Source organism: Diadema antillarum, unplaced genomic scaffold (assembly GCF_040938485.1).
Source record: "Diadema antillarum isolate AM-2024a unplaced genomic scaffold, OU_Dant_1.0 seq00000676_RagTag, whole genome shotgun sequence".
Classification (NCBI taxonomy): Eukaryota; Metazoa; Echinodermata; class Echinoidea; order Diadematoida; family Diadematidae; genus Diadema; species Diadema antillarum.
Genome location: NW_027271582.1, coordinates 728,848 through 755,145, shown reverse-complemented (window position 1 = coordinate 755,145; position 26,298 = coordinate 728,848). Strand labels below are relative to the sequence as shown.

General features: G+C 41.3%; 1 protein-coding gene across 1 annotated transcript in view; it reads right to left on the bottom strand.

Moving 5' to 3' along the window:
* LOC139737030 (sushi repeat-containing protein SRPX-like) overlaps positions 1-26,298 on the bottom strand; it is a 55,497-nt gene that overhangs the window by 16,754 nt on the left and 12,445 nt on the right. Inside the window, exons 2-4 of the mRNA XM_071647709.1 lie at positions 21,896-22,016; positions 16,701-16,819; positions 14,866-15,054 (exon numbers count right to left, since the gene is read on the bottom strand). Coding sequence (XP_071503810.1) covers positions 14,866-15,054; positions 16,701-16,819; positions 21,896-22,016 — 429 coding nt within the window. The remainder of the gene's footprint in view (positions 1-14,865; positions 15,055-16,700; positions 16,820-21,895; positions 22,017-26,298) is intronic.

Below are 26,298 nucleotides of genomic sequence, written 5' to 3'. Positions count from 1 at the left end.
CTACGCTCAGAAAGACCTTGTTACGCTCATCCCGCTGCGTTTACGCCGTCACTGCGCTCTCCCCGCTGCGTTTACGCTGTCACTACACTCTCCCCGCTTGCCGTACGATTGAATTTAGGTCAATTTTGATCGGGGAGATCGGGAAGAAATTTTGAACAGGTTCAAAATTTCTTCCCGATCTGAAAAAATGCCCGCTCCAACCCCGACCTCCACACGATGCTGCTACGATGCTTCCGATCCCCGTACGCTTTTGCCGCTCTCTCCCGATCTGCTTGATCGGGACAGATCGGGGTCCAAATCGTGATAGTGGAACGGGGTCTTTACTGTCACGATGTAGGCCTACATATTTAAAAGGTGGCGGGAACTGGCATGTGCTTACTGTGCATAAAATGACAGGATGCAGTGGTTGACGGTAGGCCATTTTAAAGAATGGCTTGACTTGCGGGGAAACAAATTTACTCCCCGGAGCTCTGCGCAGTTGGTCCGCACCTTACAGTATCTAGCGCGTAGTTGCCCTGAGGTGCTCATGGAAGTCCGATTTAACCGCAGCCAAGTTTTGAGCGTGACCAAAACTTTTTCCGGGTGAGTTGCGGGAATGCCCGTAGAGGTCCACGCAAAACGCCAGTAGGAGGCCCTTAGCGGCAACACTTCGCAGTCCCGTATGCAGCCAAGATAATGAAATTCTGTGGGATTTCAGCCATTCCATTAGAGGAATTCCTTCACTGAGTTGTCAGCCCCCATGCGACTGGTAAAAATTGTTCTTTGCAAGTCGCACGCAAGGCTTGCCCGGAAAGATGTGACACGGCCTTGAAGGCTGTGTCACACCTTTCCGGGTAAGCCTTGCGTGCGACTTGTGAAGAACAATCTTTACTACCCGGAGGTCCCCGCACATGACCCGCACATGACAGTACTCAGCACGTATCTCACCGGTAGTCGCCCGGAGGTGCGCACGCAAATCTTTTACCCGCAACCATGTTTAGGCCCTGTCACACCTTTCCGGGCATGCTACGCGGGCTTGGTGTGTGTGGGGATTTGCCAGCACAACGAACAATTTCTGAGGGCGGACAGGGATTTGGGCGAGTGAGAGCATGACTGTGTTTTACTTGCTGGACGCGTTCTACTTACTTGTAAATTCTACTTGAGGGTATACTGTGTGACCTGTGTACCAGTCGCGTGGGGCTGACAACTCAGTGAAGGAATTTCTCTGAAGGAATGGCAGAAGTCCCACAGAATGTCATTATCTTGGCTGCATAAGGGGACTGCGAAGTACCTGCGTGGGAATTGCCTGCGAGATGCTGCCGCTAAGGGCCTCCTACTGGTGTTCTGCGTGGACCTCTCCGGGCACCCCGGAAAAAAAAAACTCACTCGGAAAAAGTTGTTTCTTACCTGCTAGACGCGTGCTACTTATCTTCTACTTGCGTGTATTCCGTGTGACCTGCGTGAGAGCATTGAAACCGATTCGTTTTCTGTTACGAGCGACTTACGGTTACTGAGAAGTACCTGAGTTAGAGTAGCCTGCAAGGCGCTGCCAATATTAAAGGGTCTCCTACTGCTGTTCTTCGTGTACCTCTGCGAGCGAACCCCCACGACTCACTCGGAACAAGTTTTGAGCGTGCTCAAGGCCTTGTCATACCGTATCTGGGGACGTTTTGTAGCTTGACTAGCGGGGAAACAAATTTGCTACCCGGACCTATCCGCAGTTGGTCCGCACCTGACAGTACCTAGCGCGTTTCTCTCCTGTAGTTGCCCGGAGGTGCGCACGAAAATCCGATGTAACCGCAACCAAGTTTTGAGCATGACCAAAACTTTTTCCAGGTGAGTCGCGGGGATGCCGGGAGAGGTCCACGCAGAACACCAGTAGGAGGCCTTAGCGGCAGCACATCGCAGGTAACTCCCACGCAGGTACTTCGCAATCCCCGAATGCAGCCAAGATAATGACATTCTGTAGTAATTCTGCCATTCCTTCAGAGGAATTCCTTCACTGCGTTGTCAGCCCCCACGCGACTGGTACACAGGTCACACAGTATACCTGCAAGTAGAATTTAAGTAGAACGTGTCCAGCAAGTAAGACACAAAACATGCACTGACTCCCCCAAATCCTTGTCCGCAGTCAGAAATTCTTCGGTAGGCCTATGCTGGAAAATCCCTACAAGCAACAAGCTCGCGTAGCTTGCCCGGAAAGGTGTGACAAGGCCTAAACATGGTTGCGGGGGGAAAGATTTGCGTGCGCACCTCCAGGCGACTACGGGTGAGATACGTGCTAGGTACTGTCACCCGGAAAGGTGTGACATGGCCTTTACTTTAATTTAATAAAGTTAAAATTTGGCTCCATTTTAACTTGAAATTTAAGTCTCGGATGGCATCGCCGTTCAGTCGCGGAGCCCACTGATCTCCATATTATATATAACTATCAGTGGCGGAGCTTGGTCGAAACTAACCCCAAAAGCTGTATTGTTTCTTCAGTGAGACACATTGAAAGAAGGTGTCCATGTCCACTACCGGCCTTCTACGGGATATGCCATTTACATTTGCTTTGGCAAATGTTTCGGAAAAAGCGGTTTTAGCAACAGCAGAGAACGCAAATTCGACGGGAATCACTCGACGAATAAGAACAGAGTTTATAAATATTGAATTCATTAACCTTTAGATTAAGATTAAAGTTTGCGTGTACCTTTTGCAACCATGAAAAGTATAGATTCCTTTCATAGGCTGGTATATTGCCGAGGTAGGTAATTCAGACATTTCCTCAGGACAATAAATTTTGAAACTTCTTTCTAATGGAGGGACAAATAGTGCTGTAGATTTCCAGTAACTTATTCGGACCTCAGAAAAAAAAAATCCGATATTCTCGGTACAAACAGGTACGTGCTAGAGAAGGAGATGCAACTCCTGCTCTCCTTTGAAGTCATGCGCGGCACCGCCGAGAAGTTATGCGCTTAACTACAGGTGGAAACCAGGTGCTTTGACAAAAGAGAGCATCAATAATCAGGACTAGCGCTCTAACATCTAGAAATACCTACCCCTATTGCAATTCGCTCTCTCTTTTATAGTCCACGGGCCAAGACCCCGAAAAATGGGTTATTGGTACCACCCGAGGTGGCAAAACCTTTTTGGTGTCATTTTGTTTGTCGGATATAGATATGCTTATCAAGCTATGATAGCATTTCCAAATGAGTAGCTTAGTCATAATAAATGAATTTTTAACCAATTTGGTCTCGTTTTTAAATCCCTATACTTCTGAATCGAAACTAAACCGCTATACAAAAAAAAGAGCACTGTCGTCTGTATGTCCACAGGTGTTCTGTTGTAAACGCGGTGCGCTTAGTCTTTATGCAAGGCAGCGAAGGGAATATCCAAAGGGTTAAATTTTAAACATATTCCAAAGCAGAAAGACAAACGTGTTAATTATAAAACCCCTCCAAGGCTTCCTTCGAAGATCCATGTGAGTTCAATCAACAACACCACCAAATCGCATTCAAGTTTCATCCGAGAAATGAGGAATACAGAAGACATGTCATTGTCCTGATTTAACGGATTTTTTGTTACATTATTTCTTTATGTAAGAGATACTGACAATGGCTTGAAAAACAACGTTGAATGTCCGTAATAGAATGATGAAGTCTAGTGGTAATGTGCACAATAAATGTCATTGCTGATTTCAATATAATTATGCTGTGAAAAAAAAAAATTGCAGTTTTGTGACCCACAGTGTACATTAAGTAATGGACTGAAGAATAAGACCTATTCGTATCTATGCATGAAAAGTAAGATAATTTCTGATACAGTTACATTTTGCTGAAAAAAATTGCTTTAGATAAAATCTTTTTCCAGAGATATTCAGCATCAGATCACATGCATTTTCTAATGTCAAAGTCGTCTGTAACTGGTATGTTAAGGGTAGCAATTACTTCCCCTGCTATCTGAAAGGCGGTAAGTCAAGTGCTCTTTCATTATGCTAGAAAAGTGAAATTTTGTGGAATTCCCTTTATATGTTCTTTATCTTGTTGTCCATACAACGTCATAACCTCTAGTAGTCTCCTCATCCAGAAGTTCCAACACCAAAACTTTAAAAATTCAGTACTTTTGCATCGGTTAAATTATCCGATTTTCCTCAAATTTCACTGATGTGTTCTACTAATGTTGCTTCTTTCACTCAATCCACATTTCTCTTTGGGTTTTGGTTTCTTGTAATATTCAGAAGACACTTTCATATCCTTGATTGTTGGACTTTGGGCATTTTGTGTTCAGGGAACATTGACCTTGGAGTACGCAATATAGACCGGGGGCCCAGAGCATTTATTCAGCTGAAAAGGGTCACACTTTTTGATGGTCTCATCATGTAAGGATGTGGCCAAGGGTCAATAAAATGAATTGCTGGCAAGTCACATCCTGTACCGTAAGCCTAGGGGCCACAAAAAGGGACCCCGAAAAATGGATTTATTCAGCCGAAGGGGGTCACGGACAAAAGTTGGTGGATATTGTTCCTTTGGGTGTACTTATCATGAAAACAGCAATGCCAGCTATTTTATCCTGTACGGGGCCCCAGACAGTAGCCCCAAAGGGCCCCACAAATATGGTGTTATTCAGCTGAAAAGGGTCACGGCTAATTTCTTTTGCAATGGAAGTAGTTCCCATCAGAGATATCCAAAACACCAAAGCCAGCTATTTTATCCTGTACGGGGCCCCAGACAGTAGCCCCAAAGGGCCCCACCCCCCATAGGCCTACGTACAAACACACAAAAACATTGATTTTATTCAGTTGAAAAGAGTCACGGCTAATTTCTTTTGCAATGTAAGGAGTGCCAATCAGAGATATCCAAAACACCAAAGCCAGCTATTTTATCCTGCACGGGGCCCCAGACAGTAGCCCCAAAGTGCCCCACCCCCTATAAGCCCTACGTACAAACACACACACACGCACACATTGACTTTATTCAGCTGATAAGAGTAACGGCTAATTTCATTTGCAATGGAAGTACCCATCAGAGACATACAAAACACCAAAGCCAGTTATTTTGTCCTGTACGGGGCCCCAGTCAGTGGCCCCAAAGTGCCCCCCCCCCCCCTACACACATACTCACACAATAGTTTCATTCAGCTGAAACGGGTCACGGCTAATTTCTTTTGCAATGGAATTAGTACCCATCAGAGAAATCCAAAATACCAAATCCTGCACCCAATCCTGCATGGGGCCCCAGACAGTAGCCCCAGACAGTAGCCCCAGACAGTTGCCCCAAATTGCCCCCTTACCCCCTCCCCCTCCCCCCCCCCCCCCACACACACATTGATTTTATTCAGCTGAAAAGGGTCACAGCTACTTTCTTTTGCAATCGGAAGTAGTACTCATCAGAGATATCCAAAGCACTAAAGCCAGTTATTTCATCCTGTACGGGGCCCCAGACAGTAGCCCCAAAGTGGCCCCTACACACACACACACACACACACACACACACACACACACACATATTGGTTTCATTCAGCCGAAAAGGGTCACGACTAATTTCTTTTGCAATGGAAGTAGCATTCATCGGATATCAAAATACCAAAGTCAGATATTTTATCCTGCACGGGGCCCCAGACAGTAGCTCCAAAGTGTTTTGCTTTATTCTCTTTATTGTTTGCATCTCTTCTTCTTCTTAAATATGCGCTCCTTCGTCTTCATTTTCGCGACAACGACAATGCGTCCTCCTGATCATCATCAGTTTTGCTGTTCTGGCAAACATGTTCCAGCGTATCGCATAATTGCATGCATAATTGAGTCTGGGAAAGCGTAGGAACAGCGTAGCTAAAGCGGCCAACAGCGTTATCGAAGCAGAAATGAAGCGTCGTAGGAACAGGCCTTGATTTTATATGAGAGTAGAGAACTAAAGGCCCCGTCACACTACAGCGTATAAATCAGCAAATGCCTAGCGGATGGGCAAAATTTGGCAAAGTCCAGATACGCTCGTATCCGCTCGAATTCGCAAGCAAAATGTGGTTTTCGAACGTTCGCCTGACGAATAATGAGCATATGGGCCGTTCTCAGATTAAGTGTTCAATTCCATGTGAGTAAAACCGAAAAATCAACCACAAAGTAATACATTCAAAGATGTGTTTTCGGAAACTTCAAAACCGGTCAAATACGAAACAAAAAGTGGAACATTCTAACTGATGGCCATTCATTGAGTAAAAATGATTTGAAATAGAGCATCATATATGATTTTTGATCACCAATCAGATACGTTACCGCAAATTTACATGTTGTAATGGACTCCTAACTCTGAATTAAATTTATTGTTTTGATCCAATTTCTGTTCAGGAAAAGACATCTGTCCCCCCTAAAGATATTGGGGTTTTTTAAGAGGTAAAGATGTTGTCATCCCTTGCTAATTGGTAGAAATTATTTCTGTGTGGTAGGTTGAAATATGCTTTTTGCTGAAATGAAATATAACCTTAAGATTCACTTTGTATTCTTAGCAAATTTCGCTTACAAATAAAGTTTCGAATCCCACAAATCATGCAAAGGGAACGATCCGATCTGGAATTTCACAGGAAACAAATATGAATTGCTTTCCTGGGGAAATAACTGTTGAAAAACATCGAATCACCTTTGGTAACGTATCTGGTAAAATATAAGTAATAATTTTAGTTGTGTATGAATGAATAAATATCACCTGTTTGATTATTTACCTCATGAATTGATGTAAAAATGAATGATGTAAGCCCAAATTAACCATTTTAAACATTGTACGTAATATCTAAACTATGAAATGTAGTGGAAAAGAGCCCTAAATGTGAAAGCTGAGTTCTTCATTCACAGAATATTCTCATCTTACGTCTGAATGTATTTATCCATCTGACTATAAATATTCATTAAGTTTTGATGGATAATGCAAACAAGGTTGAAAAAATATATCTTTGCAGGCACTTAGAAGGAAGTAGGTACAGTCTCTATGAACTCGATATGCTAAACAGTTGTTTGACCTATGGTAACGTATTTGGCTCATCCCTTTTAATGAAAATTAATAAATAATTGTTCAACTTATCAATGAATCTTGAGTAGTTCTTCATATGTTGAAAAACACTAGAATAAATATGCAACAGAACACTGAAACTTTACTCGGAAGCGTTTCATAAACTACTTTTTACTCTTTCAAAGTTTGGTAACGTATCTGGCGTACCGTAAATGAATCTGTTGCTGAAGTTACAGAGCAATTTCTACTGAATATTCTTCATTTGAACATAACTTTAATTTTTTATGGAAGCGTCATTCTATGCAGAATTGTTTTATGAACACTTTGTTTTACATAACATTATTTGTCACCGTGGGTGCCCTGAATTATACGTAACGTATCTGCTAAATCTGAAAAGCAAAAAACTGATATGCTGAATCTTAGCTTCGTCTTGTAAAATAAACGTTCAAAGTTGTTGCATAGAATATGAAAGTGGCTGGGTTTTATAGAATAGAACTTTGGAGTTTATGAGCACACAACGATTTGTTTGTAAAAACATTTACAATTTCTTTTCAGCATTTTGATTATGTGGTAACGTATCTGTCGGAAAACTTGGCATTAAGTTGTGAGACACTGACGCAGAAAGAAAAATCGTGTGGAAGTGTTGATGTTTTTCTCCTCTCTGTCCTTTTGGTGTAAGAATATAATCCTGAGGTCCAACAAAACGAAGCATGTATTATGTAGGGATGAATTTTGACCAGATTTGATCCCCAGAAAGCACAAGACCAATGAGCAAAATTCGGTCACGTATCTGGGGTAATGTATCTGTGGTAACGTATATGGTCGATCATTTTATTATAAGAGCGATATCTACCAAATATCTCTCACTTGTACTAAACTTTAATGTTGAATCGATGCGTCATTCCGAGGAGTAATGTATAATATACGATTTGTCTGACATTGCAATATCTGTCGCAGTGGGTGGCGTGAAAAAGTATGTCACGTATCTGTCCAAATAAAAGTGTAGAAAACCGATATTTCAAACATTGTACCGTATTCTCAATAAAGAGCTGTTGCACAAAAAATCTAAGTACTTGCAATGTATGAAGTATATCCTCAGGGTTTCATATACACAGGGTCATTGCATAGTCGTGTTATTTTCGCAATGCTGTAACACTACAGAAACTGGTAACGTATCTGGCGGTGAACTTGGCGACAGGTTTCAAAAGGCTATAAAAAAAGAAGTCAATAAAAATTTTGGAACTTTTTGAGTATTGTGATTAGCACATATGATATGCTCATCGTCCATGAAAATGATATTTGGAAAGTGTGTTTGTGGACGGAGAGGAGCAATAAAACATAATTCTGAAATAGCCGGCGACACTGCGTTTTGGGGGTCTTAACGAAGTTTAACGGCAAAATGTTATACAAAAAGGCAGACAACCGCATTTGATCGTGTTTATTTTTAACAAATAAAGTCCTCGTGATATATTTTAAACATTTAAATAGTATCTAATAGGTTTCAGGGAACCGCAAACTGTCATGGAATGTCGGCGACACCAAAATTCCGTATTTGAACGCTTTTACTGAGAATGGGCCATATGCTGACCGTGTAACGAGCGGATAAAGTAACGAATGAAAGCGAATGTGTACAGTCCATCCAACGGATACTGATGAGCGGACAAAGCGAATGAGCAGTGAATGCCCAACATATGCAGAGCGATACTGCGGCAATTACCTGACGGATCTCGGATGACGCACACTTTACCAAATCATTTTGAGCAGTGACAGTGTCAAGTAATGTTGTCTCTCTAAAAAAAGAAGAGTGAAATTGTTCACTCATAAAGGAGTAAATAACAAAAAAGAGTGAGTGTCGAGTGAAATTGGAGTGACTTTGGAGTGAAAATGTTCATTTTCACTAATTTTGGAGTGACCTCAGGGATCACTCGAAGATTTTGGAGTGATCTTCTTTTTTAGATAGTTGTGACTGTGAAAATGGCCCCAGAAAGAAGGAAGCCGAAGTAACCACCAAGTACTCGCAGCAGAATTTATATTCAAATTTATGAAGTTCTTCCGTCGTGATGTTTTCATTGCAACTGATTGACAAATTGCCCTACTAGAATTTATATTGTTACGAATTTAGTACGTCCTTATCTTTTCCTCGGGCCGGCCATCTTTTCAAGCAATGCTTATAATGGCGGCCCTCTGCATAATCGTTTCTTAACTATAAATGTTATTCTTATCACTGCTGCATAGACATGCATACTGTATATTAAATTTCTTTCATATCGTTGTTTATGCAAGTCAAAAGACTGTGTTAAATTTACTTTACATAATAATTATGTCCTACATGTTCATGATTATGTACCTAATATGTATCGTGGTTTATGCAAGTCAAACGACTTTGCGTTGAATTTACTTTGTATATTTCCTGCATTTTCATGATTATGTAACTTATGTATATTGATTTGCAGAAAATAAAGTATCTATCAAACAAACTCCTGATGTCACTCATTCAAGATTCCCCTAAAAGTGTACTTCCTTCTGATGATCACGTGACGATGATGTTGGTAGTCCAACATCCTCCATTGCGTCTGGTGCCTCCAACTGGAGTCGAACTTTCACAATTCCCAATTTCCATTCAGAGATTCCCATTTACTACAGGTTGACTTTTATAGCAGTGGTTTAGAATAATGTTCTCTTATTACTTAATGTCAGAATACGTATAATGAAATGTCATGTGGGGGGGGGGGGGGGGGGGGGCTGTGGCATAGTGGATCCGACTCCCGAACCGAGGACCCGGGTTCGAATCCCGCCTAGTGCTTACATCCTTGGACAAGATTTTTTTACCCATACGATGTCCTGCTCGACCCAGGTGTATAAATGGGTACCTGGCAACGCTGGGGTAATAATAATGGCAGGGCCCTCTGGTAGAGCAGTGACAACACTGAAGAGGCTACCCTGGGCAAATAAGACCTTTTTTTTCTTATCATTATAACTATCATTATCATTATTATGTGCTATATATGAATATCTATTTTTTTATCTACGTTTGATTAACGTGTGTTGCTGTGCACATTTGCTGGGCGAATTTGGACGAACGGCGGACGAATGAGAAACGAATGCAGAGTGACCAAAACTTTCAATCAGCGGATGCTAAGCGAACACAGAGCGGATTGTCATTCCGTTCGTCATCCGCTCAAGATTTTGGACATGTCTGCGAATCTCTGCGAACAACGAACGTCAAGCGGGTCACGAACGACGAGCAACGGATGTGAGCGTATGTCCAAATTTTCGGATCCGATGGGCATTCGTTGGCTCGATCCGCTCTAGTGTGACGGGGGCTTAGTGAGAGCGTCGTTAAAGCGGGAAGGTCGTGCTTTGATCAAGAAAGCAGCAGCGGGACCATGTCGTCGGTGTCTAGTTTAGACTATTTTTCCCGTTCTTGTGCCGCTGTTACTACGGTCGGAAAAACCTGGAATTGTTACGCTCATCCCGCGGTATTTACACTGTCACTGCTCTCTCCCCGTTTGAGCTACGATTCAAAATAGGTCAATCTTGATGGGGAGATGAGGAAGAAATTTTGAACCAGTTCAAAATTTCTTCCCGATCTGTAAAATTGCGAGATCCAACCCCATCACCCAAACGCTGCTGCTACGATGCTCCCGGTCCCCATACACTTTTGCCGCTCTCTCCCGATCTGACAGATTGAATAGATCGGGATGCAGATCTTGATAGTGGAATTACATGTGGGGACACTTTAGGAACATTCTGTGGGGCCTCGTACAGCTATATAACTGGTTTCGGTGTTTTTGATACCTCGTTGAGTACTACTTCCATTGCAAAAGAAATTATAGCAGTGATTCTTTTCACTTAGAATAAAATAATACGGGAGCACTTTCCAGCTACTGGCTGGGGGCCCCTTAACTGGATGGGTTTGTGTTTTACGTATCTCAGCTGTTAATTCCACTAGCTGCCAAGGAAAATAGGCATACATGACTCTTTTCACCTAAAAACACTTAATTCATATGGGGTGGGAATACCTTGGGGCTATACCTGTCAAGGGCCCTGCATCCGGGCCAATATCGCACCTCTTTTAATCGAATTCTTTAATGTTGAATTAAATTTAGCAAAAATTTCGCCTAGATGACATGGTAGTTCAATGTCATATTAATCTCTTCATTCAAATTTATTTTGAAACATTCACATTACCTCTAACCTTATTCTAAATAACACTTTTTCAACGGAAATCCATATATAAGGCAAGTACCATTCCACTACAATATCCGTTCATTCATAAATTCATAGTGATATAGTCACGTGATTACATGCTGCGCTCGTTCATTCAAATTGATTTCTGGCCATCTAATTCAACATGTTCTGCAGTCAATTAAACAGATATGTTCATGCTTGGCCTCTTTCCTTATTTTCTTTCATCGTAGTTATTGTTTTGTAAGCATCATAGCATTTCATGTTTTCGTATTCGTTCAAGAGACTTTGATACCATTTTTTTAACGTGCTTTTTGAATCCAAAGAAGTAAGAAGCCACAAATTATCTGGCCGTTACGAGCGCTTTATTACGAGCGGTCGGCCAGTTCCAAGAAGTCAAGGTTATGATCCTCAAATGTTTTTTTTTAAATAATTCTTTCTATGTCTTCTAGAGATATACGTCTGTATCTATTGTGCTGTCATGACTGTAAAAAATGAAGTTAATCTGCATTACTGGTACACGTATAGGCCTATAACGACATGTACATGAAAGAGAAGGAGCGTTACCAGTCTGGTTACAGAACAACCAAATCCAGTTATATTAGATAAGAAATGTGATACGTTTACTGCTTTATAACAGTAATTCATAGATGAAACGAAAACACACATATAGAAAGACATGTTAAAATGATCTGAAACAAAGAAATAGCATGATTTGAATTTGAATGAACACGTTTGGAATTTGACTGTCTTTCGCAAAATTTAATGGCTGAAATACCCTTTTCGGCAAGTCAAGGCGAATTTTAATGAACGTAGGGTACCAGCCAATTTGAATACCCATTTTACGAATTCGAACCTTCTATCAAATGAACCAACAAAAGTGCGAAATTGGCTGGGAAAACCTAACTGGCTTTGATGTTTTGGGTATCTATGATGTTAACTAAGGCCTACTTCGATTGTAAAAGAAAAACAACTATGACTCTTTTCAGCTAAATGATGTCATAATAATTATGTGGGGGAGGGGCACTGTATGGCTATTGTAACCTGGGCCCAGTACAAGATGAAATGACTGGTTTTCGTAATATGGTCATCTTAGTTGTGCACTATACAGACGTATGCTTCTGTTGCAAATTTCTTGAGTGTTTTGCTACTGTAACCTATGGGACCCCGTATACAGGATAAGATGACTTGCTGTAGTGTTTGTGATATCTCTGTTCAGTAGGCCCTGATATTAACGCTACAAAAGAATTTGTAAGACCATTTTCAGCTGATTCACAGTACATGTATAATGGATGGGACACTGTGGAGCTACTGTCTGGGGCTCTGTGCAGGATAAAATAACTAGCCTTGGTGTGTTGAATATCTCTGATAGGTACATGTACTTCTTCCAGTGCAAAAGAAATTACCCGTGTTTGGGGCTATACTGTACGGGGCCCCGTACAGGATAAATTAACTGGCTTTGGTATTTTGGATATCTCTGATGGGTACTACTCCCATTGCAAAAGAAATTAGCCGTGACCCTTTTCAGCTGAATGAAACTAATGTGTGTGTGTGTGTATGTGTGTGTATGTGGAGAGGGGGGGGGGGGGGAGGCACTTTGGGGCTACTGTCTGGGGCCCCGTACAGGATAAAATAACTGGCTTTGGTGCTTTGGATATCTCTGATGGGTATACTTCCATCGAAAAAGAAATTAGCCGTGACCCATTTTGGCTGAATGAAACTAATGTATGTGTGTGTGTGTGTGTGTGTGTGTGTGTGTGTGTGCTGGGGGGAGGGGGTGCACTTCGGGGCTACTGTCTGGGACCCCGTACAGGATAGAATAACTGGCTTTAGTGTTTTGGATATCTCTGATGAGTATGCCTACTACTTCCAATTGCAAAAGAAAGTAGCCATGACCCTTTTCAGCTGAATAAAATCAATGTGTGTGTGTGTGGGGGGGGGGGGGGGGAGGGAGCAATTTGGGGCTACTGACTGGGGCCCCGTGCAGGATAAAATAGCTGGCTTTGGTGTTTTGGATATCTCTGATGGGTACTACTTCCATTGCAAAAGAATAGCCGTGACTCTTTTCAGCTGAATGAAACTAATGTGTGTTTGTGTGTGTGTGTTGGGGGGGGGGGGGGGAGGAGCTCCTTTGGGGCTACTGGCCGGGGCCCCGTACTGGATAACATAGCTGGCTTTGGTGTTCTTGGTATCTCTGATGGGAACTCCTTCCATTGCAAATGAAATTAGCCGTGACTCTTCTCAGCTGCACGAATGAAATCAATGTTTGTGTGTGTTTGTACGTATGACCTATGGGGGGTGGGGCACTTTGGGGCTACTGTCTAGGGCCCCGTACAGGATAAAATAGCTGGCTTTGGTGTTTTGGATATCTCTGATGGGAACTACTTCAATTGCAAAAGAAATTAGCCGTGACTCTTTTCAACTGAATAAAATCAATGTTTGTGTGTGTTTGTACGTAGGCCTATGGGGGGTGGGGCCCTTTGGGGCTACTGTCTGGGGCCCCGTACAGGATAAAATAGCTGGCATTGGTGTTTTGGATATCTCTGATGGGAACTACTTCCATTGCAAAAGAAATTAGCCGTGACCCTTTTCAGCTGAATAACACCATATTTGTGGGGCCCTTTGGGGCTACTGTCTGGGGCCCCGTACAGGATAGAATAGCTGGCATTGCTGTTTTCATGATAAGTACACCCAAAGGAACAATATCCACCAACTTTTGTCCGTGACCCCCTTCGGCTGAATAAATCCATTTTTCGGGGTCCCTTTTTGTGGTCCCTAGGCTTACGGTACAGGATGTGACTTGCCAGCAATTATATAATATTGACTGGACCTGAGGGAGGTACCAGAAAATATTGCCCAAACTGAAAGCATATTGCCCGAGTCGAAGACGAGGGCAATATGTTTTCAGTGCGGGCAATATTTATCTGGTACCTCCCGAAAGAAAGGCCAGTCAATATCATAATTATTACCTATCCCCCTAGGTAAATTATTAAGAAAATATGTAAATACGGCTATACACTATATATGATACAGATCAAGCCACATTTGACTACCTGTAGACCATCAACATGTTGAATAATTGCAAAATTGTTCATCAATGTTTATCATTCAACTCCAACTTCAAAGATACATGTAGTTGTAACAGGCAAACTCCAAACTTCTGAACGTTCTTACACTTTATTTTTACTTCTCTGTTTAAAGCTTGAGAGTTGTAAAATTGATGGTCACTATGCAATTACTGATCACAAATGGACTAGTCATTAGTGCTGCTGTAAGTGGTCGACCTTGTATGAGTTGATTTATCAGCGTTCTTCTGCGGTGCGTGTAACTGACACCCTGGACGTCCTGGAATGATTTCTTTTCATGGTCGATCGGAATGTTTACGTTTAAAGCAGGGAGGTGGGGAGAGAGATTCCACTCTTTCTCTTCCCACCTCCCCAAACCGGAAGATTGCACTGTTTGCTCATACTGTTTACTGTTACGCAGCGACGTGGCGAAAAGCATATTGACTGCTGACCTTTAACCCTGCAAAATAACAACTCTTGACCTTTAACCCTGCAAAATAACAGCCGGAATTGCCTCGCAAAACTCCCTCGTATAGGTAATAATTCATTTTATTGACCCTTGGACACATTCTTATATGATGAGACCATTAAAAAGTGTGACCCTTTTCAGCTGAATAAATCTTCTGGGCCCCCGGTCTAATAGTGCCTCCCATTCACACCTGAGCAGGCGGGCGTTGTTCCTGTCCAACTGGCCGTGTTATTCGTCCGCCGACAGGTCCTAGATGATGATCCGTTATGGAGCTGATGACCGGTGAAGCACATGTACGTACAAGTTGAATCCACATTATTGATGTCGGAGCACGCCACGTGTCCATCATATGGTGCCGACAGAGATGGACAACGAATCACTATCGCGGAAATAACAAACAAACACACAAACACAAACACAAACACAAACAAAAGAACATAAAAGTGACTCGAAAAAAAACAGGATGTTGGAGACTGGACATTAGACGGGGAAAACATCCAGAAAGAGGTAAACATGTCATACGAGCATTCACATGTACCGAGATTGCTTAAGGTCCAGTTTACCCTTGGAAGCAGTGATTAAAAAAAAAATGTTCAAGATATCGCCTTTCATGCATATATGTATATTGTAGGTCTGTTGTACCACAAAACATCCTCTCATATAAAATTTTCACGATATAGCCTAAAATATAAGATGTCAGTATTTATTTAAATAAACCGTAACTGTAGACGGTTTAGTCTAAAAAAATTTATTATTACTATTGCTCACATTTTGTATATTTAACAATACTTAACATCGATTTTACTGATTCCAATTTTCACAGTGGTTTTTTCTATCCCTAACTCACATTTTAGAACTAATTTAAAGTACTAATGCTGGGATTTTGTTTCATATACATATGCTAAATTATGCCTTTAATTTAAAACACGATTGTAATTAAGCGACGACACGACCGTGTGGATATAAATCAACTCCAACCGTGTTTTGGAGGTTGCGATTTTTTGGAACACGTGCGGACAAAAGAGAGACGGAGCAACCATAGCCTTGACTGGATTCATAGACGGCAAAAAGCAAACAAACAAAAACATGATAACATAACACCCTCCTGTCAGACATGGATATGGTCCCTGGCGAAAGACTATTCGCAATCCGCAGAAAAGGCTAGAAAATATCACGGCATGACCAACGGCTGTGATGTCCACAGCTGAACCTTCGAAATTAAAGGTATTAGCCCACATTTGTAAACCTGCAGCAATTGGTCTCATAGTTAGCATGGAGTTTGGGTATGATTGTAGTAACACCTGTGCAAAATTTCGTTCCAATTAGTCCATTACTTTCATAAAAATAAAAGAAAATGCACCGTATGCATGCGTATAACGCTCGCTAGCTCCGGTCCACGCACGTACTACATGCATGCGATACATGTGTAAGTTACATGTACGTAGCTAGCCTGCGCTCGTAATTCGATTTTGGGTCGGGTTGACCCGGTTTGAAAATTGATTTTAAAACGATGATTTTCTCTCTTTTATCGAATGGTATAGACAAAGAGCAACATGTGAGGTATGTTACTGTTATAACTTGTACTTGAAGTCATATTGGACCTATTTTATGCAGTTTTGATTTTCGTGGGTTTGCAAATGTGGGCTAATACCTTTAAGGTGGTAGTTTTTAATAATATTCGTAAATTCAGCTTTTATCCCTGGGGACCCCACGTCATGTTCGTATACACGCGGATGTAATCTCATCCAAGTCTAAAGATCCCATAAACAATACAGAAAATATACTTCAAATTTATAAGGTGAAACACCCTTGCACGAAATTCTTCGTATGTAGACTGACTGTTTTAATTTTACTTTAGGTTTTGGTCCCACGTGCAGATGCGGATTTAACTCTTTTCAACTCCCCTTTGTTCCCCCTTTGTATGTTTGAAGAAACAGAATAGGGTGTCTTTTTATTCATTGAAATGCCATCATTGTCACAAACAAACAAACAATGACATGTAATGGAAGCAGTTATCACACTTACCGACCACCTTAAAACGAATAGTACAGTTTGCGTAGTTGCCTTCATTATCCGTAGCACGATACTGAACTTCGTGGGAGCCCTCGGGAAATGTAGAACCGGGACTTTCCCCCGACACTCGACTGTTGAAGTTATAAAACAAGATTAGTGTTCGGTTTTCGGGAAAAAAAAAACACAAACAAAGAAACAAACATGATACTAGTATGATCATGATGATAGTCAGCGAAGCGTGAAAATGACAATAACCTTTCAACAATGATTCTCAGTTGACATTGTCTCAGCAGCTTTGCTGTTACACGCAGGGGCGGATCCAGGAATTCTGTAAGAGGCGCCTTTACGAAATAAAAGTGCACACTCGAACCTTCCCCTCCCCCATTTCTTTCTTTTTATTACCTCCGCCAAGGGGGGAGGTTATGTTTTTGTTACCGTTGGTTTGTTACCTCCGCCAAGGGGGAGGTTATGTTTTCGTTACCGTTGGTTTGTTTGTTAGTTAGTTCGTTCGTTCGTTTGTCCGTGTGCAAAATAACTCAAAAAGTAGTTAACGGATTGAAATTAAACTTGCAGGTAAGGTTGAGAATGACACAAGTAACAAACGATTAACTTTTGGTAGTGATCGATCCGAGAATTTTTGGGGAACTTATGAAGGATTTTTGATATTTTGGCAGGTAGGGTCAATGAACTTGGGAGTTCATGCTGTGCGTATTTGAGGTTTGCATGCGCGCACTAAAGCGCGTGCTCTAGTTTCTGCCAGGGCGAGGCGCGCTGTGCAGCTGAGGGTTTATGACGTAACAAAGGCTTTTATATTGGGAAATCGGGCGGCTTTCAGCACACAATGCAGTACGTGTGGGTGGATATCGCTGATCTCTGTGGAAGAACAAGATCAGGGGCCCGTTGCATAAAACTTACCGTTGAATTTCAATGGTAACTACCGTCAAAATTAGGCGTCACAGCCAATCAGCATCAAGGATTATACAATTTACCGCTAATTTGAAGACTTACCGCTAGAAAGCAGCGGTAAGTCCAGCGGTAAGGGTTTTATGCAACAGGGCCCAGTGCGGGTGGAAATGGGCTGCATGCTTTGCGGAGGTCTGCGCTCAGAGTGCTTCTCTAGTTTAGTTGGTTGGTTTGTTCTTTCGTTCGTTCGTTTGTCCGTGTGCAAAATAACTCAAAAAGTAGTTAATAGATTGAGATGAAACTTGCAGGAAAGGTTGAGAATGACACAAGTAACAATCGATTAACTTTTGGCAGTGATCCAAGAATTTTTGGGGAATTTATGAAGGATTTTTGATAATTTGGCAGGTAGGGTCAATGAACTTGGGAGTTAAGGCTGCGCGTATTTGAGGTTTGCATGCGCGCACTAAAGTGCGTGCTCTAGTTTCTGCCAGGGCGAGGCGCGCGGTGCAGCTGAGGGTTTATGACGTAACAAAGGCTGCTATATTGGGAAATTGGGCGGCTTTCAGCACACAATAGCCGGGTTCACACGTACAAAATAGCGGGATGACGATCGCGATGCACATCCCGAGTTTTTTGCGAGCGTCCACACGTACCAAATTAGCGGGATAGCGATCGCGATCGGTATCCCGATAATTTGGCGAGCGTCCACACGTACCGAATTATCCCGCTAATTGCCGATAGAGATAACAGCAAAGCCTGCAAACTGGGTCACACAGCGCCCTTCTCTATCACTGCCTGCGCGCACTTACCTTTTGTGATGTTGTGATGTTGTGATGTGCGCATTGCATGATGGTATATAAAAACTCGAGATTCTAATCCCGACCGTTCACACGTACCAGCGCGGGGCCAATTATCCCGCTAATTGACGAACCGGCGCAAGATTTCTTGGGATTAGCATCGCGATGCTTATCCCGCTAATTTTCGGGTTTTTTCTGTCCACACGTGCAACTCGGGATGACGATCGCGATGCAAATCTCGAGATTTGTATCCCGCTAATTGGTGTACGTGTGAACCCGGCTAATGCCAGTGCCGTATACATTGTATAAAGAGAGTCTGGCGCTTGGGGGACTAGCGTGTACGCGCAGGCGTCCCAAAGGCGCAAGGGACATCCTGTCTGCAATGCTTGACTTTTTTTTTCTCAGAGAGGGAGAGATAGAAAGGGGGTAGGTTGGGGGAGGGACATTCTTTCATTCCAACCATGTTGAACAAAGCCAACTATCATGGCAATCATTCTTACACATTCAAGTAGACACAAACACAGTGGTACATAAACATGATAAATAATAGGCATAATTCCTTTATAGGAATATTATGATAAATTGCAGTAAAAAAAGAAGTTACAGTGAGCCGTGTCATTAACTGTCACCAGACTGTATGCTATACATTATATATTAAGCAAGTTGTCCAGGTAACAAGATTGCTGTATAACAAAATGATATATAAATTTACAATTCTAGCTGTGCACAGACGATAGACGAATTCCACAATTATTAATGATTCGCACGTACGTAACCATCAATTACCATCCTATTTACTCTTATGTATAAAACTGGCATGAAGGCCTACTAGTAATTCAAAAGGAATACACCTATGTACAATGTACAACATGACAACGTCATCGATAAGGACGTATTAAGGTATGTAAAATCATCTCAAATTGTTTAAAAATAATTTAATGAGAAAGATCTGAAATTGAACTAAGCACAAGACAGTACCTGGATTACGTTTTGAGGGATATCCTCGGTGGCATCCGCACCAAATTAGAACTATATTGCCATGATCATTGAATAGATATTAAGTAAGTAAAAAAAAAAACCCAAAACAAATGAAAATGTCCTATACTCTTAACAGGTCTGGAGTACGTCTTTCCAATGTTACACGACAGTTTCACATACTTGGTAGAAAAAAAAAATGGCGGGTTTGTCACAAAATTTAATGCGTCGAGTGTTTAATTCCTTAAACTAGGTGTGAATGGATGGACTTTTATTGTTAAAGACTCGTAGACTGAGCAAGTATTAAGGAATTTGAGCATTTTCACTTGACTAATCTATTTTTATAACAATTCAAATACTTTGAGCGGTCATTTTAAAAATATGGGGAAAATCCTGTCATGTTAGTATTTCACTTGACCTTTGACCATTATAGCCAAAATCTTTCCGTACGTGTCATTGTGGAGTGATGGTGGCATGCAAATACTTTTTTTTTAATGCATTGGGTAATCCCCAAGGTATGGAGGAACTGTGCAATAATATTTCAACAATAGATCACACTTGTAGATAGGGGCCTAGTAGAATTTCAACATTTTCCTGACATGGATCCTTTTGACCTGTAAAATGAATCTCGCCTGGAACAGACACAAGTTGCTACTCGATGACCAGTTTTCTGGCCGCACTCTCATTTCCCACTTTTTCCTTCCTTTTGGATCTGCTTTCTCGTCGCACTCCGATTTCCCACTTTTTCCTTCCTTTTGGATCTGTTGGAAAGCGGTGTGCCATTACACTTGTGCCAGGTCGTTTCATGCAACGCCATGCTGCGCAGGAAGGCATGACGAATCTTCAGTTTATCGCGGTAAGATAATAATATCAAAATATATTTCGTGTATACCTTCTACTTCAAGAAAGTAGGCAACGGCAATGACAATTATTATCCCCACTGCACCGTGACCAATACTGGGGACGTCCTAAAGGCAAACAATATTAGCGCGTAGCTGCGCGAAATGAACAATGGGCACTGCGTGTGAGCTATGCTCGCCCCGAGTAATTGACTTTGGTAACGACATGGCGCCTGTAGATCATGGGATCAGCTTTTGACCAATCACAGGCTTCAAATCTCATAAGCCGAAAACCGAGTTGGCCAAACTCTCTTTATATACGGCACTGCACAATGCAGTATACGTATGGGTGGAAATCAAAGACGCTTGCTACTATCTTTGGTGGAAATCACTGATCTCTGTGGAAGAACAAGATCAGTGCGGATGGAAATGGGCTGCATGCTTGGCGGAGGTCTGCGCTCTCAGAGTGCTTCTCTAGTTTCTTTTGTTTTAACAATTTAAAATCCTATTTGTTTAGCAGTGCATTCTGAAGACCAGTCCCTTTTGAAGACAGACTATCATGCTCTTTTTTTCTGCTTCTTCATCTTCTTCTATTACGGTGTTGTACTTGCATCTTCAGTCTTTTTGCTTCGATTTAAAGCGCCTTGAGCATTTAATTAAAGTGGAGAATGGCGCTATAGAAATTGTATGTATTGTTATTATTATTATTATGAACGGAAAAAAAATAATAAAGGGGGCGCGCCCGGTGCGCCACCTTCAGGATCCGCCTCTGACGCGAAAATACACACAGCATAGTCGAATAATAATAATGCTTCGGCATAACACTTAAAATTCGATTCTGTTTTTCCAATCATATCAATTGTGTCAATATAGATTCCTGTTGACGGAGCAAATCGGATGGAGGGGTCTGTCAAGGGCAACATCGTCTTCCAATCGTAAAAGAAAGAATAACAATGACAAAAGTGTAGGTTGTGCGATCCCCTGAGACAGGGCGGAGATTAACTTGATGTGATCATCTTTGTATCCTATAAAGCAATATTTTGCACCTTAGATTTTGTTGAGGGGTTAGGAAATAGTAGATACAAGGGTCAGTATCATTCCCATAATTTCTCTTCCTCCCTTCCTCACTCTAAGCCATGTGAATTAGTGAATTTAAGACAAAATGTCCCCAAGTTATGAAAATGCGTTCAAAGTGTGTTCAACGTTCATTCCACGCCTATATGAATTAGGGAACCTACAGCTTCCCAAGCGTATAGCTTAGGCCCCATCATATTTCTGATATTTACTCGTGGCATTCTCAGATGATATGACCATACATTGTGTCAAGTATGTTGTGTTTTGTTTGTTTCTTTTCTTCTTCAATCAACAGACATGATTGTATATCTTGTATTCTTGTTTTACTGTCAAATCATTTTGTAATCTCATCATTGAGAGAGTGGAAATATAAAAATAAACCTGAACTTGAACTTGAACTTGAACGTGGCATTCGATATTTAATAGTTTAAAAAACTTATGCAAAATTGATGTACCTGTATGCTATGACAGGTAGGGTGTCCTAGAGAGATAATGGAAGTGAAGATACTAATGATAAAGACAATGCTGACAATGATGATAACAGTAATCAAAATATTCGTAAAGAGTGGATAAAGACCGAAGAAGGAAACAAGAGAATGCGCAAATGTGGTCTTCAAACCTGACAGAAATGAATTCGTCCTCAGCAGTTGGTACACTCCAGGTCACAATTTCACAGGTGCGTGTGGTGTACTGATTCCCGATGTTTCCGGTACAGTTCTTGAATTTTGGACTTGCTCCGTCTGGTCAAAGAAGCAGAGTTTATGTCAAAATATGCACGTAACGAAGAATTTAAGTAAAATGCCCCTCTTTTCAGTTAGATTTCACATGATACATGTAGAGTTCTGAGTTAGCAATTATCATTTAATCTATTGGACTCCATTCCCACCAGCGAAAAGATTTGTAATGTTTGGGTGGGAAAAATTTGGAGTGACAAAAAAAAAAGATTAAACAAATAATCATCAAAAACGAAACAAACATAGAAATAAACAAGAAGCATAAAAGAAGTAGGGAAAAACAAGACGTATGTAATTGATGGATTTTTTTACAATTGATCGTTTTGCCTTCTAATGATCTACCTAGAGGAGTAATGCTATCATAGTGAGATGTATAGATCGACAACTGTCATCTGACATGAGTAAAATTTTAAAAAATGTATGATTCAAGATCCAAATACGTGAATGTTTGACAATGCAACCCTTCCTATCTACTCTTCAATTGGGTCCAGAGTTAGGTATTTATTCGGTTTTCAGTGCAAAATGCTTTGTTCACTTGTTTTGAGTTCCTGTCTTTGTCATTGGCATTAAATACATGTATAACGTGGGAAATCAGTGTTTGGGAAAACTGAATCATCACTGTAACGATAGAGGGAAATTTTGACAATGTGTAACTGTTCGGAATTAAAATTAACACACCGGGAAGTTTGTTTGTTTGTTTGTTTGGTTTATTTCTGCATTTTCTTTCTCCGAATACAATTGCAAATGAAAACAAAATGATACAGATACATACAAATCAATACAAAAAAAAAATCATTTGCGTAACAACATTCAGTCTGAAGTGGCATAATTATGAATCAAAATAACATATTAAGGCTTACTGTATCTAATAACAAAGGAGAAATCAATACAGGGGACCGTCATCATAAGCAGAGCTTGACGTGGATGAGGCCCTATATCGGGAAGTCCCGATGGATTGTTTACAGCAGCCCTATTATGCAATAATTGAACACCATGTTTGCACCTCCTTAATTTCGGCGTGAATATAAACGGTTCTACCTGCCAGACCCGAGGTGGCACGTAACTTGTCACGATGTAGGCCTACATATTTAAAAGGTGGCGGGAACTGGCATGTGCTTACTGTGCATAAAATGACAGGATGCAGTGGTTGACGGTAGGCCATTTTAAAGAACGATTTAGGCTCTCCAAGCTATGTACGTACATATGACATGTATGATTTCAGTTTATTGATACCTCTGGAAAGGTGGTGTAATCATGACATAAATCTTCGTACTGGTAAAGAAGGCAGTATTCAAGTCAATATGACTACTGTGTTATGATAAAATCGGGCGATTTAATAGGCGGCGGTTGGAGATCCACTCATACACTCTCTGATGCCATGTCAGTCTCGATGTAAAAGTTAAATGGTTATAAACCTGGCTAAACCGACTAGCTTGCATGAAGTATTCAAGTTGCGATTCCTACTTTGTAAAGAAAAAGAAGCCATAGATTATACGCAATCTATTTTCGTAAATATACGCTCTCCTTTTCAGTACGATTATCTAATTTCCGAGAGTGTTGAATATCTCTATCCATTATTATCATCCAAAGGTGGCACGTTCATGTACAGTATTTAAAAAAGTCATAACCGTTTAAATCTTCAGATGCACTGAAGGAAAATGAATTACATTTTTGTAAGTTTGGTAAATATGTATTTTTTAAGTGAACACATTCCCAAGCTCCTGATGCAGCTCAAAATCACAACTTCCTGGGACATTTCTTCGCTATATTCATGGATACATATCTGAAATATGAATGAAAAAAAAAAACCAACTCAACGACAACATGTGTTTTCGTGTTATAATCCATCCGACTGCGCATGAGAGGGACCAAATGGCCAATGGTACACCCTCCTTTTTAAAATCCTTTTTATTTCTGAAGACTGCGGCAAAACTTCCCCACTCAATATTAAATTGCCATTCACTCTGTTTGTTTCTTCGGGTCGTCTTCTGATCTGATCCCGCCCTCTTGAAAATTCATGAGTCTTTGCGGCCCCTGTGGATTTGTGCATTTGTGTACATGTTAATAGGGGTAGAAGCGCTACGGCATAAGGGGCTGTACATTGTTTGGGGCCCACTTTCGATCTAAAGAATAGATCTACTAAATAGGCCTTTGCCTCATGAATGTCTGGTCTAATTATAGACTAAGTGAAGTCTAGACCTTTCACTTTTAAACAAGTTACACAGATTTTATATTACTTAGATCTAGACTACATTTAGATCTAGACATCTAATACTAGGCTACTTAGATCTTGGCGACTTTTGTCTTTGTGACACGAAATTAACACGTCACGGATGATATTTCGGCGATGTCCAACAGGATGAAGTTGATATAGATAACTAACATCAACTTGTTAACGTACGTTAGAGATGGCACCATATACACTAACCGGTGACACTGACACTGACAGATCTAACGACTACGTTTAGACTAACGTTTAGACTCGCCATCTCGGCCAAAGACAAAGTCAATACAGGGCTAAGTCAGTGTTACTGTTATGTGTACTAGGACTCAAGAGTCCTGATTAAATCAGTCGATGGACATTTCTTAGGAAGTCCTTCGATTCCAAGAATAAAAAGGGTGAAAGAGCAAAGGGAAAAAAGGAAAGAAGAAAGGACAAAAGATTATGTATGGCTGCTGTGGAAATCGACAGCGCCACTGTATCACTATCAATCACGCGTATTTGTAAACGCCATTTGGTTGGGCCGCATTCACAAGTTTTAGGGGGAAAAAGCCCCACCGCTGTGCTTAGATACTCCACTCGAATTAACGTTAGACATATCTAGACACAGTACGGTACTAGGGCTGAATTCACAAGTATACTATAACACTGCACTGTACAGGAAAGCCACCTAACCTGTCATACTCGTAGTGTTTAGGTAGTAGCAATCAGTCACTAGACCACATACTGTCATAGATGACATCTACACCAACGCTGCACACTGGCACTGGTCCGACGGTCCCTGACCAGGAAAAATCACTGTTGGACACTGACCAGTAACTTTTTCAGGAATGGACAAGTAAAAATTGGGGGGAAAATGGGTGGACTCTACCTACTAGTACTATTAGTATTACCACTAGTCTAGATGTAGATCTAGAGCTAGACTATAGACTCTAACTGTGTTAATTTGACTTGGTCTTAGACTTCAGCTGATCTTAGTTTTTAGTAACTGGTATTACAAGTAAAGTCTTAACTTAACTGTTAGACTTAATAGTTAGACTTGAAAGTTAAAGTCTAACATGTCTAACTTTATTCTTTACTCTTCCTTTGAGTTTTACTTTTAGACTTTTTACTTTTTTATAGTTTAGTAGGCCTACTTTGTCAATCTCATGATTTCATTTTCAACTCAAGTCAAGGCTTAGCCATGAGTGTCTTCGAGACTTTGACATCTTGCATGTCTTGCACACAGACGTTACGACTACAGTACTGTTGTAGTAACGGTAGTACTTATCGGCACTACTGGTGAGTTGCAACTGTAACTTGTCTTGTAGCTCAGTCAGTATGTCTTTCAATCAGGTTCCAGGTCACAACTGAGGGATGCGCGCACTGGCAATCCCTTTTATACCTCCCCTGTAGATCAGACAGGGGGGTTAGAATGAAACCGCTAGAGGGCGCTACTACTACATCCCCCCCCCCGTTTTAAAAAACAAGGGGCATAATAGGAAAAAAAACCCGGCCAAAATAAAGACCTAACTATAACCCCCAAATCCCGCACAACCGGGGATCTCGCAGAGCCCCACCCATGGGAATGCACAATCTGACCAGCCCTCGGGGGTCTGCCGAGGGCAGTTCAGCGGGCCACCGCCTAGGTCACTCATGTACTGAATTGAGGTGCAAGGGACCGTTGATGTTGGGAGGGAGTAAAGACCCTATAGCCCCAACTAGCATTAAAAACAACACCCTAAATTAGGGGAAACACCCCTCTCATGGGATGACCTGAGTCCCAAAATATAAGACTGTTCCTATTACAAGGAACACCAATATACAAATAAAAACCGCCAAAGAAAACATTCTTAAAACAAATACGTGCATAGAATGCAACTGAAGCTTAGTTGGCGAACCATAACAAATATGTTGTTTTGGCCACCAAAACCAAAAATGCCTTTAATTTTGTTTTCAAACAGATACCTAACCAAATCCTTTTTATCCTACAAAATCCTATACAAACTATACTTTATACTTGCGTGGGGGTCTGATCCTCCCATTAGGTTATAGGACTAATAGTGGTGACAGCCACCACTCTCTTTA